This window comes from Saccopteryx bilineata, chromosome 9 (genome assembly GCF_036850765.1).
Source record: "Saccopteryx bilineata isolate mSacBil1 chromosome 9, mSacBil1_pri_phased_curated, whole genome shotgun sequence".
Taxonomy (NCBI): Eukaryota; Metazoa; Chordata; class Mammalia; order Chiroptera; family Emballonuridae; genus Saccopteryx; species Saccopteryx bilineata.
Genome location: NC_089498.1, coordinates 43,974,132 through 43,988,183, shown reverse-complemented (window position 1 = coordinate 43,988,183; position 14,052 = coordinate 43,974,132). Strand labels below are relative to the sequence as shown.

At 39.3% G+C, this 14,052-nt stretch overlaps 1 protein-coding gene across 1 annotated transcript in view; it reads right to left on the bottom strand.

Moving 5' to 3' along the window:
- Positions 1–13,472, bottom strand: part of ZNF570 (zinc finger protein 570) — a 42,985-nt gene extending 29,513 nt beyond the window's left edge. The window contains exons 1-4 of the mRNA XM_066242204.1: positions 13,364–13,472; positions 12,543–12,622; positions 2,903–3,029; positions 2,480–2,575 (exon numbers count right to left, since the gene is read on the bottom strand). Of these exons, the coding sequence (XP_066098301.1) occupies positions 2,480–2,575; positions 2,903–3,029; positions 12,543–12,551 (232 nt within the window). The 5' untranslated portion in view covers positions 12,552–12,622; positions 13,364–13,472. The remainder of the gene's footprint in view (positions 1–2,479; positions 2,576–2,902; positions 3,030–12,542; positions 12,623–13,363) is intronic.
- Between the last annotated feature and the right edge of the window lie 580 nt (positions 13,473–14,052).

Genomic DNA, 14,052 nt, shown 5'->3' with positions numbered 1-14,052 from the left:
TTATTGGTATTACCAAAAAAAATTAAATAACTACCCTCATTGAGTTAAAAGATGAAGATTATCAAACTGGACTAAAATATATTTAGCTACATACCATTTACAATAGAAACAGTATGTAGAATAGAAAGTAGAGTCAAGAGCTAGAAAAAACTATAAGTAAATATTAACAAAGAAAGGGTACAGTATATATAAATATCAAGCAAAATAGTTAAGAGAAGAATCATCACTAGATTTAAGGACAGTGAAAGTAATATAAGGAAGAATTCACCAGAAAGTGTAAACAATTCCAAAACCATAAAACCTAACAAAATACTTTCAAAATACAAAGAACCAGTTGTCAGAATTACAAAAAATAATTTATGTATTCACCATCAGAGTAGAAGTTTGTAACATATATCTCCCCATAACTGTTTGCTCAAAGAGGTTTTTAAAAAAATCAATAAGGATACAGATTTGACCAGCAAAATTAATGGGCTTGGTCCAATGCACATATATCAAATGCTGTACTCAACAACCAGGAAATAGGCATTATTTTTCAAGGAAACATAGACTATTCACAAAATCACTAGGAACAAAAGCAAGTTTCAAAAAATTTCAATGAATGCATATTAAACACATTTTCTAACTACAATGCAATTAAACCAAACAAAAATCTTACATTTGTAATTTAAAACTTCCAAATAATTTATCAGTCATAAAAAGTTAAGAATAGGTATATATGCAGCCCCATGTTCATTGCAGCATTGTTCACAGTGGCCAAGACATGGAAACAACCAAAAAGCCCTTCAATAGATGATTGGATAAAGAATATGTGGTACATATATACTATAGAATATTACTCAGCCATAAGAAATGATGACATCGGATCATTTACAACAACATGGATGGATCTTGATAACATTATACTGAGCGAAATAAGTAAATCAGAAAAAACTAAGAACTGTATGATTCCATACATAGGTGGGACACAAAAATGAGACTTGTGGACATAGACAAGAGTGTGGTGGTTACCAGAGGGGAAGGGAAGGGAAGAGAAGGGGGGGGAGGGGAGGGGAACAAAGAAAACCAGATAGAAGGTGACGGAAGACAATTTGAGTTAGGGTGATGGGTATACAACCATAAGCAAATGTCAAAATGACCTGGAGATGTTTTCTCTGAATCTATGTACCCTAATTAATCAGTGTCACCCTGTTAAAATTAATTGTCTAAATAAAAAAAGAATGTTAATTTTAAAAAAAGGTATATATGTTATAACCATAAAGAAAAGCCAAGAAATGATACACAAAACTGTAAGATAATGGTTACCATGGTGAGGGGTGGGGATAAACCATGGGTAGTAAGGGGTATATCATTAAGCAGGGATCTTTACACTAGTCTATTTCTTCACTAAGAAGTAGGCCCATGGCCTTTTTGTTCTATTACTATTTAAACTATGCATGTATGCAAATATATATTTATGTGTGTGTGTGTAAGTTATTTAATAATAAAAATTTAGTCACATATACTTGACAATATGATTCTATATCCAATTTTTTTTTCTCAGAAAAACTGAACAAGAACATCAAGATTGGGAAGAGAGAGTGGTAGCTGAGTTGGGGAATAGTATTGACAGAGATATTATAAAGACCCTGCTTTTCTTCTGAGCTTCAGTCCTCCATTTACCCAAATGCTTCCTATGCCCCATAGACAAACTCTTCACATCTTCTCGCATGTTTTCTAGTTTCTGACCTGTGTTTTTGGTCAAGACCATCATCTTCTCAGTTACCCATACTCCTCTGCTTCTCACCTTTTTCTGAGTTTCCCATTTATGTCAGTTTTCTCTTCCATTTAGAGCTATATCATAACTCTGCTACTGGCTTACTAATTGTTTATTTATATAAGTGTAGAACACCCTAGCATCTTGCAAGTAATTTGTTTAAACTACAATTTCAATAAACGTTGATTAAAGGAAAAATAAACTGACCATTAAGAGAAAAATGAGACATTTAAAGGGATACTACTATAGTACTAGCAGCTAACTACTCTTGAGTCCATAATATGAGACAGAAACTGTTCAAAGCACTTTGAAAGTATTAACCTGTTTTACAGGTGACAAAACAAAAGCACAAAGAGGTTAGTAATTTGCCCCAAATTTCACTGCATCAGTATTTGAACTTGGTACATCAGTTACAGCTGTCTGTCAAGTTTAAAAGTTTATCAGATTAGGAAAAGAATTTTTCTAAAAGAGTGAAAGAGGCATATGAAACTGGGAAGAAATAGGACTCAGAGAATAGGTAGTGAGTTATTAGAAAGAAAGGAGCAAATTGTGAGAGTCCGTTAAGAAAAACAAATTTGGGAGAACACCCTAAGAGGCCCCAAGTTTCTAGTAAGACCGAGAGCATTTGAGAACGTGCCAACAAAGAAAGGTGAAGAGGCAACACTTCTGAGTCAAACTGAGCTGGCCCCTGCAAAGGGATTTGCCTATTTCTTTTTTACCCACCTGAGCACAACCCTTTTGTCAGCTCTCTCTTCACCATCCAGGGCTCTTTCCCTTGCTCCAACAATAATATCACACTTGGCTTAGAAAAACAAAGTCCTGCATGTACAAAAAGAAACAGAATTTGGTCATTGCTGCAGATATCCCAGAACTCACATCCATCCAGTCCTTTGATCATCAGGGAAGAAGGAACTGAACAGTAAGAAAAATGAGTTAAGGACAGGTCTTCAAAGGGTAGGAAAGCTGAAGCTTCCAGCACAGGTTAATAATAGACCTGTCCACTGGCAACTCCACAAATATTAAACCATATTTGGCACAGGCATCACACATTGAGCCACGCCCTTCAGATGTTATCCAGAAAAATCATAATGGTGGTAGCAGAGCCCCTTATCAATACAGAAACACAATTCTGCAAGACATTCTTACCCAGGGATACCAAGAGCCTGTAGTTCTCCAACATCACACTTCTGTACAGATGCCTTTGAGAAGAATTTAGACAGTCCCACTCCTCTTGGGAGAAGTCTATGGCCACATCTCTGAAGGTCACCAACTCCTGAAATGAAATAATAAGTAAAATACGCTCATTTTTTACCACGTTTACCTCATTCATTTTGCCCCACCCACAGTGGGCTCTCCTTGATATTTCATCCTCAAATATGACAAACATGTTCCTCTCCCCCAGGGCTTTTGTGCTTCTCCAATCATTCTGTATAAAAATAGCGATGCTCCTGCCCCAGGTCTCTATTCCCTTAACCCTGGTTGTTTTTCTCTATGGCACTTACTTGTTTTATTTACTGTCTGCCCCCACCTTCACGAAAATATAAGCTCCTGAAGACAAAGCATGTTTTTGTTTTGGTCCCTGCTATATTCCCAGTTACAAAACACTAACTGGCACACATGAGGTATTCAAAGATTCATTCACTGAATACACTGAATAAAGAAAGAATGGTTTGAAAGTTCAAGAAGCTGTAAGAGGATTAAAAGCGAGACCAGAAAGTGCTTGCTGTATCTCTGAAATATGTGCTAGAGACCAAGCAGATCGTCAATTCCTTTTTAAAACTCAAATACTTCAATCCAGAGGACCCTAAAATTTCTGTAAAAAAATGGCTGCTCCATTCTTTTTTTATTTTAATTTTATTTTCTATAATTTTATTTAGAAAATTAACTTTAACAGGATGACATTGATCAATAAGAGTACCTAGGATTCAGGGAAACATTTCTATAGCATTTGAACTGTTGATTATGTTGTACACCCATCACCCAAAGTCAAATCACTTTCTGTCACCTTGTATTTATCTCTCTGCACTTATACCTTCACCTTCTCCCACATCTCCCTTCCCCACATCCCCTTCCCCTGGTAACCACTTCACTTTTATCTATGTTCATGAGTCTCAGTTTCATATTCCATCTATGCATGAGATCATATATTTCTTAGCTTTTTCTGATTTACTTATTTCACTCAGTATAATGTTCTCAAGGTCCATCCATGTTGTAAATGTCACTATGTCATGATTTCTTATGGCTGAGTAGTAGTATTCCATTGTAAATATGTACCACATCTTCTTTATTCAATCCTCTATCAGGATCAGGAGACACTGTGGTTATTTCCATGTCTTGGCTGCTGTGAATAATGCTGCAATGAACATGGGGGTGCATGTGTCCTTATGTACCAATGTTTTCGAGTTTGGGGGGTAGATACCCAGTAGAGGGATTGCTGGGTCATATATATGGTGGTTGGATTCTCAATTTTTTGAAGAACCACCATATTTTCTTCCATAATGGCTGTATCAGTTTACATTCCCACCAGCAGTGGATGAGGGTTCCTTTCTCTCCACAGCCTCTCTAACACTTGTTATTACCAGTTTTGTTGATAATTGCCAATCTAACAGGTGTGAGGTGGTATCTCATTGTAGTTTTGATTTCACTTCTCAAATAGCTAGTGAAGATGAGCATCTTTTCATATATCTGTTGGCCATTTGTATGTCCTCTTGGGAAAAGTGTCTGTTCAGGTCCTCTCCCCATTTTTTAATTGGCTTGTTTGCTTGTTTGTTGCTGAGCATTGTGAGTTGTTTATTTTGGACAGTAACCCCTTATCTGAGCTGTTGTTTGCAATATAATCTTTCATTTAATTGGCTGCCTATTTGTTTTGTTGTCAGTTTCTTTTGCTGTGCAGAAGCTTTTTAGTTTGATATAGTTGCATTATTTATTTTTGTCTTTACTTCCCTTGCCTTTGGGGTCAAATTCAAAAGTTGTTTTCTATGGCTAAGGTCCATGAGTTTAGTACCCACATTTTCTTCTATTTCACTTACTGTTTTAGCTCTTACATTTAGGTTTTTGATCTATTTTGAATCAATTTTTGTGCAGGGGGACTGTAGTCAAGTTTCATTCTTCTGTATGTGGCTTTCCAATTATCCCAGTACCATTTATTAAAGAGGTTTTCTTTTCTCCATTGTGTGTTGTTGGCTCCTCTGTTGAATATTATTTGTCCATATATAAGTGGTTTTATTTCTGGGCTCTTGATTCTATTCCATTTGTTTGTATGTCAGTTTTTCTACCAATACCAGGCTGTTTGATTACCATGGCTCTATAGTATAATTTAAAGTCAGGTAGTGTAAAACTTCTAGCTTCATTACTTTTCTTTAGGATTGCTTTGGTTATTTGGGCTTTTTTATGGTCCCATACAAACCTGGTAATTTTTTGTTTTATTTCTTTAAAAAATTACATTGGGATTTTGATGGGGATTGCATTAAATTTGTATATTGCTTTGGGTAATATGGCCATTTTAACTATGTTGACTCTTCCAATCCATGAACATGGAATATTTTTCCTTTTTTTTGTGTCTTTTTAAATTTCTTTCAATAATGTTTTGTACTTTTCAGTATACAGGTCCTTCACATCCTTTGTTAAGTTTATTTCTAGGTATTTTTTCCCTGCAGTTGTAAAAGGAATTGTTTTTTTAGTTCATTTTCTGATGTTTCATCACTGGTATAAAAAAGCAATAGACTTCTGTATATTGATTTTGTATCCTGTGACTTTACTGTATTAGTTTATTGTTTCTAAGAATTTTTTGGTGGAGTCCTTGGGGTTTTCTATATACAGGATCATGTCATCTGACAAAAGTGATACCTTTACTTCTTCTTTCTCAATATGAATGCCTTTCATTTCTTTCTCTTGCCTGATTGCTCTGGTTAAAACTTCTAGAACTATGTGGAATAAGAGTAGAGAGAGTGGGCAACCTTGTCTGGTTCCTGATTTTAGAAAAAAAAAGCTTTCATATTTTCACCATTTAGTATGATATTAGCTGATAGATTGTCATATATGACCTTTATTATATTGAAGTAATTTCCTTCTATTCCAATTTTATTGAGTATTTTAAACATAAATGGATGTTGGGATGTTATATCTTATCAAATGCCTTTTCTGTATCTATTGATAGAATCACCTGATTTTTATCCTTGTTATGTTGATGTGGTGTATTACATTGATCAATTTATGTATGTTGAACTCTCCTTGTGCTCCTGGAATGAATCTCACTTGATCATGATGTGTTACTTTTTTAATGCGTTGTTGTATTCTATTTGCTGGTATTTAGTTTAGTATTTTTGCATCTGTAATCAATAGAGATATTGGTCTGTAGTTTTCTTTTTTTGTGTTGTCCTTGCCAGGTTTTGTTAGGAGGGTTATGTTGGTCTCACAAAATGTGTTGGAGAGTATTGCTTCTTCTTCTAGTTTTTGAAAGACTTTGAGAAGGATAGGTACCAAAGCTTTGAATGTTTGGTAGAATTCACTAATGTAGCCATCTGGTCCTGGGCTTTTGTCTTTGGGGAGGTTTTGATAGTTCTATTTTCTCCCTGCTTATAGGTCTATTTAGGTTTTCCAGTTCTTTGTGATGTAGTCTAGGAAGACTGTATAGTTCTAGGAATTTATCCATTCCCTCTAAGTTGTTGGATTTGGTGGCATATAATCCTTCATAGTATTCTACTATCATCATTTATATATCTATGATGTCCGTGGTAATTTCTCCTTTTTCATTTTGGTTTTTGTTTATACGATTCCTTCCTCTGTTTCCTTAGTGAGTCTGGCCAGTGGTTTGTTGATTTTATTGATCTTTTCAAAGAATGGTTGTTCCATTCATAATACTACTTCTGCCTAAATGTGCTGGGCAAAGTTCTTAAAAACTTGCAAGCCATGCTGAGATTCAGTTGAATTCCAGATTTTAATGTGACCACTTGCTGATGAAACTAATATACATTATGTGTGTGTGTGTGTGTAAAATTTGTTTTTTAATAAATTGAAAGAGGTAAATCGGTCATGGCAAGAAAAGACTTCATTATTGGTCATTTGATACAATTTGGTCATAAAAAACTGTCTTTATGAAATAAAAATTCCTTAAGTGTTTTTTAACAGTAACCTTTTTTCTTATTTAATTATATGAAGTAGTTTGTAATTTTTTCCCTCTCTGTTCTAGCAATAACATACCTCATATGTTGCAGTAATGTTCTTGTTAAGAATTTTGTTTATATGATATATATGCTTTCAAAATGTTTATAGCTTACGTAAATATACATAATAAATGTATAAATATTTTAATATATGATATACACGTTTTTACTTATTCTTTGACTTAATTTATATAGTCAGTGAAAACAATTACAATGTCAATATAGTTTAAATTTTAACCTTAACATATTTGACATTTAACAAATAATGTAATACTCAGTTTTGAAATCCAGTCATAATTATAATCAAAACAGACTGAAGCATAACAACCATTCCCTTTACCATGATGTCCTACAGAAACATGGCTCCCAGCTGAAATGACTACCTCCCCTAAACTCCTATCATGTGGTGACTGCCTTATTTTATTTACATATCTCTTGTACCTGGAAATAAGGCAGGTGACCTCTTTGCAACTTATACTTGCTTCCAGACCATTCCTTTCCTACTTCTCCCTAAAGGGCACCTAGTTTTATATCTTATAAAATCAGACTATAAATCACACTATCCTTCATTTCAGTTATCTACCAATTCCTGATAGATACCAATTCTTTGTCATTCCTTGAACACATGACTCACTCTCTCTTTCTCCAATGCTATTCCTGTTATAATCTTTGGTCATATCAATATCTATACAAATAATCCTCCTGTAATGCTCGTGGCAAAAGTGAGGCAGGTCCACATTGATTCAGGCAGATAGTAGAGGAACTGGAAAGCCAGAAAGCATTGGGCCACTCCCAGTTATTGGATTCCCACAGAGGCACGCAAGCAAACAGGCAGCGGAAAAACCTCTTCTTGTGGCAATGGGCAAGCAAACCGACAAACTTCCCCTCACAGTGGCAGGCAAGAGATTCGTGCATCAGGGAAAGCACCCATAGCCTTATGTAGGCTATATACACATCGCTTTCTGCCACATGCTCATACATTATTCATGCAAAATGCAAGGGAGCAAGCCTAACCACACCTGTTTTTCCTACACTCTACCCCTTTAAGGTTGCTCGTCTCACAATCTATGTAACAGGTATCTTCCATGATCATCCCTGTGCATGGGGTGAGGTATATTACATAAACAGTAGAGACTACAGCAACAGCACAAGCTTTACAATAATTAAAAAGGTGCCCTTCACAATGATGTCTCCGTGAGCACTCAAGGGAGGTGGCCAGGTGCAGTTTGTCTAGGGAGTTAGCTGGAGGCCCACCTATAGCTCCCTACCCCCTGGTGCCAACAAGGCCACCTATCATAGGTGGAGGGCCTGTACAGCCCAGGGCCATGCCCATAGAAGCCACTGGCCTTTAAGGAGGGCTGTTGGGGCAAGTAGAAGCATGTTGCCCTGCCGCCCAAAGCCTGGCTTGAATGAAGTGTCCTTGGTGCATATCTGCAACTAGATGGGAGCAGCTGCTCAGTGCAAGAGGGTTTCCTCAGGTGCCAGCCCCCCCCCCCCATCAGGGGCTCTCATCCAAAGTACTGTCCACAAGTGCAAAGTGCATGTCCATCCAGCAAGGGAGCCAGTGCCCCTCTCTTATTGCAATCCCTGCTTCAATGATAAGTCCATTATAAACACCCTACCTATCTGTGCAAATCACCAACGGTGAAGGTTCCTTATAGGCAACTAGCCATACAGCTCTTTGATAATGGACCTCAGTGCCTTGCCATAAGTGCTCTGTCCACTGCCACAAGCCCCAACCAAATCCTTCAGCAAGCTCACAGAGCCTGGTGGGGTTAAACGTATCGCAAGCCTGTGCCACCTTGACAGTTCTCTTAGCCACTGCACATTAGAAGAAGACCAGTGGATTGCCAATACCACATGGGGCCTCCAGCCCCCATCCATCCCCGTTAGGTCCCTCTGCCTTCCTCCTTTTCAAACTGGAACAGCGGGTCTTGGGGCTCCTCCTCTCCCTCAGCTGTCTCCAACACGTAATTTTGAAGCCGTGCAACCTGAGCACCAATCATTTTATTGGTTGCTGCTGGGGCCATTTGTTTCAGCAGCTGGAACCTCTGTTCTGGTTTAAGCTGCTTCCAAAACTCCAAAAGAACTTTATTAGATGTGCCATCTAATTTCTTCCTATCTTCCCTGGCTGCAATAAAATCTATCCACATCTGTGTTCAGGTAATGTCTATAGGCCCATTTCTTTTGTTAGTCAGGGAGTAGGGGTGCAGCATGGGCACAGCCCCACACACTCTTATGGTGCCATGTTTCTTCTACCCTCCCCCAAATCTGCCACTACCTGTGTAACAGTGTTGATGGGCTGCCCCACGTTGGGGCTCAAGATAGCCACTAGTGACCCACAAAGGGCTGGCAGGGTGCTACAGAGAGTAAGGTCTCTCATCCCTGCCATAAATACTTCCTCATCTGATCCACAGGACCTCACGTTAAAAGCAGTATTCCTCATACTTAGTTCCTGGAGGACCTGCAGCAGCTCAGTATATGACTGCCATCAACTCCTTTCCCTGGTACATCTCCAGCATTCTGCTAGAACATAGTACGGAAGCCATCACCCATTCTAATAGGGTATGATTTCCTGGTCTGTCATGGCAGTTCTGAAGATGCTGCTTCAAGGAGGAATGGTAATGGCAGCTAATATTGCCAGCTCTGTTCTGGAGTGCATAATACCATCCATCCCTATATCCCACAACTGCAGCAACCAAGCTGCCAGAGACTTGGTGGGTTTCTGCAGAATTTTGCCCCTAACTCCATCAACTCTATATAGGCGTAGGGCCAGAACACAGGGTGTTCCACTACTTGTGGAGGGGGTTGTGCTTTCCTCTGAGGTACTTTTTGCTGCTGGGATTTCTGGGTGACCACTGGCTGGGCTCTGAGTCTGCCAATGATTCAGTCACTCCACTGGCACTTTGGGTCTTGCAGCTGCTGGCTCTTGTCCTGAAGCTGAAACTGGAGCTCTTGAACCTGTAGCTGTTTCTTTAACAACTGCTGCCACCAGTATTCAGCCTCTAGCTTCCACTGGAGCACTTGAATTTGCAGCTGCTTCTCCATCAACTATTTCAGCTTCTGTAGGGCTCCCGGTGCTCGGTCTCCAGCTCATCCTGGAGCTTTTGATGTCATGCAGGCTCTCGCAGAGAGCTTTTGGTTTCTCCTCAAAAGGTTATAAAAAAACCCCACTCAGCCATGGCTCCCAACAGGGTAGCCACAGGGAACCACATACTCAAGAATAACGGCCGCTCCTCTATACCAATCTTCAAGGGTTTTGGTGGCTCCACACAGATCTGATCCGAATCCTGCCCACTATGCCAGATGTAATGCCAGTGGCCAAGGCCTGGCAGGTTCATATTGGATTCGAGCAGATAGTAGAGGAACTGCAGAACCGGAAAGCATGGGTCATTCCTGTTTATTAGATGCTTGCAGAGGCAGTCAAGCAAACAGGCAGGGGAAAAACCTCTTCTCACAGCAGTGGGTGAGCAAATAGGCAAACCACCCCTCACAGTGGTGGGCAAGTGATCCGTGCCTCAGGCAAAGTGTCCATATCCTTACGTAGGCTATATACACATGGCTCTCTGCCATGTGCTCATATACTAATCATGCAAAGTGCAAGGGAGCAAGCCTAACCACAGCTATTTTTCTGACACCTCCTAACAACCTGGCTTCTCAGTTCTCCAACCCTTTTTCCTCCAATAATATTTTCCTCCACACTTCTACAGTCATTCACTTCCGTTGTAATGTCCCAGACCTTGTCATTACCAATAAGTACCAAACCCTACATAATCTCAACTCTCCAACTCTACCACATCCCATATATCAACTTTGCCCTATGACATCCCAATTAGAACAATTCTTTCACCGTACTAAAACCACCACTCCCAAATGACCATTTGAATCTTTCCCCTCCCTCCTCAAATCTTCAATATCTCCTCTCCCATCCTTACTTTTAGTTGGTAATTCTAATGTTTCACTGAAAAAAAAAATTCCAATAGAATTTCCACAAACTCCTACAGCATCTACACATCCTCCTACACCTGTGGCCATATACTCTTTTGGTCCTATTACTATAAATGAACAGCCTGTCTTCCTAGCAAAGGCCAACCTTTCTGCTTGTATTCTAAACCTCAGCTCCTCTGACCTACTCAAGTACACTGTTCTAGCAATTCTCTTATTTCTCCTCTTCACCTTCAAATTTCTACTTCTACTTTTTTTATTTCAGTAGTTTAAAATATTTTAATCGAGCACATGCACCACACTAGTTACATTTCTTTTTTATTTTTACTTTTAAAAAAAATTTATTTAGAAAATTAAATTTAATGGGGTGGCATTTCTTCTGACTCAATGCCAGCTTAAGATATATCAATATATACTGTTCACAAAAATTAGGGGATATTTCAAAATGAATATGAAGTGATAAAATATTCCCCAATTTTTGTGAGCAGTATATTTAGCTTTTAAAACTTGTCCACCAAAGTTTCTCCTTCAGTCACCACCCATTTCCCTTTTTCTCTTGAAGGTAAATTATTTTTAAAAATTGTCTGTACTTTTTATGATTTCTATCGCCACCATGAAAGGGAATGACATAATATGACCTGTGTAACAGGATCACTTTGGCTGCTGTGTTAAGAATGGACTAGAAGAGAGTAAGGGTCAAAGTAGGGAGACAAGATAGGAGAGTATAGCAATGATCTAGTTGAGAGATGATAATTCAAACAGAAATAAAGCAGTGTTAGTATTAAAAATTGGTCAAATTCTGGATAGCTTTTGAAGGTAAAACAAACATAACTTCTTCATGGAATACTTCTTGCTTGAGTACCTGAGATAGGGAATATATGATATAAGAGTTTTCTAATTGGTATCCCTTTTTCTATCTTTGTCCTGTTAGGTTTATTATCAGTAGCAGCCAGAGTGATACCACTAAAATAAGAATCAGACCATGTGGTTCCTATGCCCTAAAACTTCCAAAGTTTTCACTTTGTTTGAGATATCTGAGTTTGAGTTATCTAGAATACAATCAAATGAAGATGTTGAGTAGGCAGTTGGATATACAAGTCTGGATTACAGGAGAGAGGTCTGGGCTGTATACAGTTTGGTAGCTGTTGCCATATAGGTGGTATTTACAGCTATGAAACAGGATAAGATCACCAAAAGAGGGATTGTAGACAGAGCACAGAAGAGGACCAAGGGCTAAACCCTATTAGTTAATAAATGCTTGATAAAAATTTGTTGAATGAATGAATGAATGAATGTTTGGGCAAAAAAATAGAATGAAAAAGTTGGTCTGTATCTGGGGGAATAGCATTCCAGGCAAAGGGAACATCAAGTGTAAGGCCATAATTTAAGAATATATCCAATTCACTGCAAGGAAGCTAGTGTGGCTGGAACTGAATAACTTATAGACAAGAGAGAAAGGTTAGATGAGGTCAGAAGGACAGTCAGGGACTAGATTCTGTAGGACCCTCCAGGCCAAGGCAAAGACTTCAGTATTTATCTTGAATGGGTGGGAATCCATGGGTGAAGAATTTTAAGAAATAATTGGCTACACAAAAAAAGTTTCAGCCGAAGGAAAATTAATGTCTGCCTGTTTTAAAAAGCAGAAAAAATACTTCAGGAAAGAGAAAACACCAACTCACCTGGTACATGGCTTTAGGAAAACCAACAGCAATTTACTTCTCTGGCTCTTGTCTTGGGAAGTGGAAGTGTCCTTAGATGACTGAAATGGGAAAGAGGTCATGAGAAACCAGGTTTTCCTTGCAGCACCCAAAATCACCAGCTTAGAGATTTGTGGCTTCTCTCTTCCTGTTAAAAGAGGAGCATCCCTTCTCCAACAAAAAGAAAGCATAATAGAAACCTGGGAATTTGTTTATAATTTAATCCATACCTAAATCACTTCTTATTATTTTAAAAATATATTTTCTAGATTTTACAAATAAGAACTCCGAGTAATGTGATCACATTTATATAAAGGCAACACAACTAATTGCGCCAAGATCAAATAAAGGTCTTCCTGACTCCACAGTCCTCTCCAATCAATCAGTACTGGCAACACAGTCTCAATCTCTGTACAATCTTAAAAACTACCGCATTAACCACAGCTTTACACACATCAAAGTCAGTGGCCACAGGTATGGACACAGTCTCCAGGGTCACCATCTCCCATTCCCCCAAGTCTCAAATCTTAGGGAATTACAACTCACTGTTTCACTCACACACTCCAGTCACAAAGAGGCAAAGGATAAGGGAACAGGGGGACAGAGAATACTCTTCCACTCCTACTCACAATCTCACACTCCGTTGCACCAGCCACTGACTTACACACAAATCACACAGATACGATGTGCACAGGTATATCAGGTAACAGTCTCACATGGTACCGTATCAACCACCCCGTTACACAGAGGGTCCAGGGACGGCGGCCCGGTGACTCACAGGCCACTCCTAGCTCACTCCCTACCTGCAGAACTGAACTGCGGGGAAGAGCGGTTCTCGCTCCCAAGCTCGGGTAACTTTTACTAGAGCCCACATCCAACCCTTAGAATCTGATGGAACCCAGCCCTGTGCCCGGAAAGAAAGGACACGTCCTCGGAGGACACAAAAAGGCCGCGGGCCAAATACACGCGGTGTCCACTGGGAAATGTAGTCCAGACCCGGGGGGCGTGGGGAACGGCACTCGCACTAGGGGTTCTAAACGCCTCCACCTTCTTCACACGCCAGTCTCTCCCATATCTTCCAGAGGGAGCCGAGAAGTCCCTATTCCTGTTAGCTCCGGGCCTGGGTTCGCAGCAGCTCCTGAGCTGAGTTTTATACTAGACAACCAAGACTAAAATGTGCGGGCACAAGTGCTGGGTCCACAACCCTGAGCGATCCGGACAGAAGAATTTAGAGCCCAGTTAGCCGCAGGGGGCGGGGTCTATTTGTGGGCTGGCATTAGTTCTGGCGTTTACACAAAGTGGAAAAAGGAATAGTTTCTGGAATTGGTAAGGGTACCTGAAAAATGTAGGTGGATGGTGAAACAGGGACTAAAGTGTGCAGGCTATTCTGTTTTTTCCCAGTACTCGCTTTTCCTAGGGTGTGGGACTTGCTTATCTTAATATAGATGGCAGGGCGGGTCAGGGTAGAAAGTGTAACGGTTTGCATATGAAT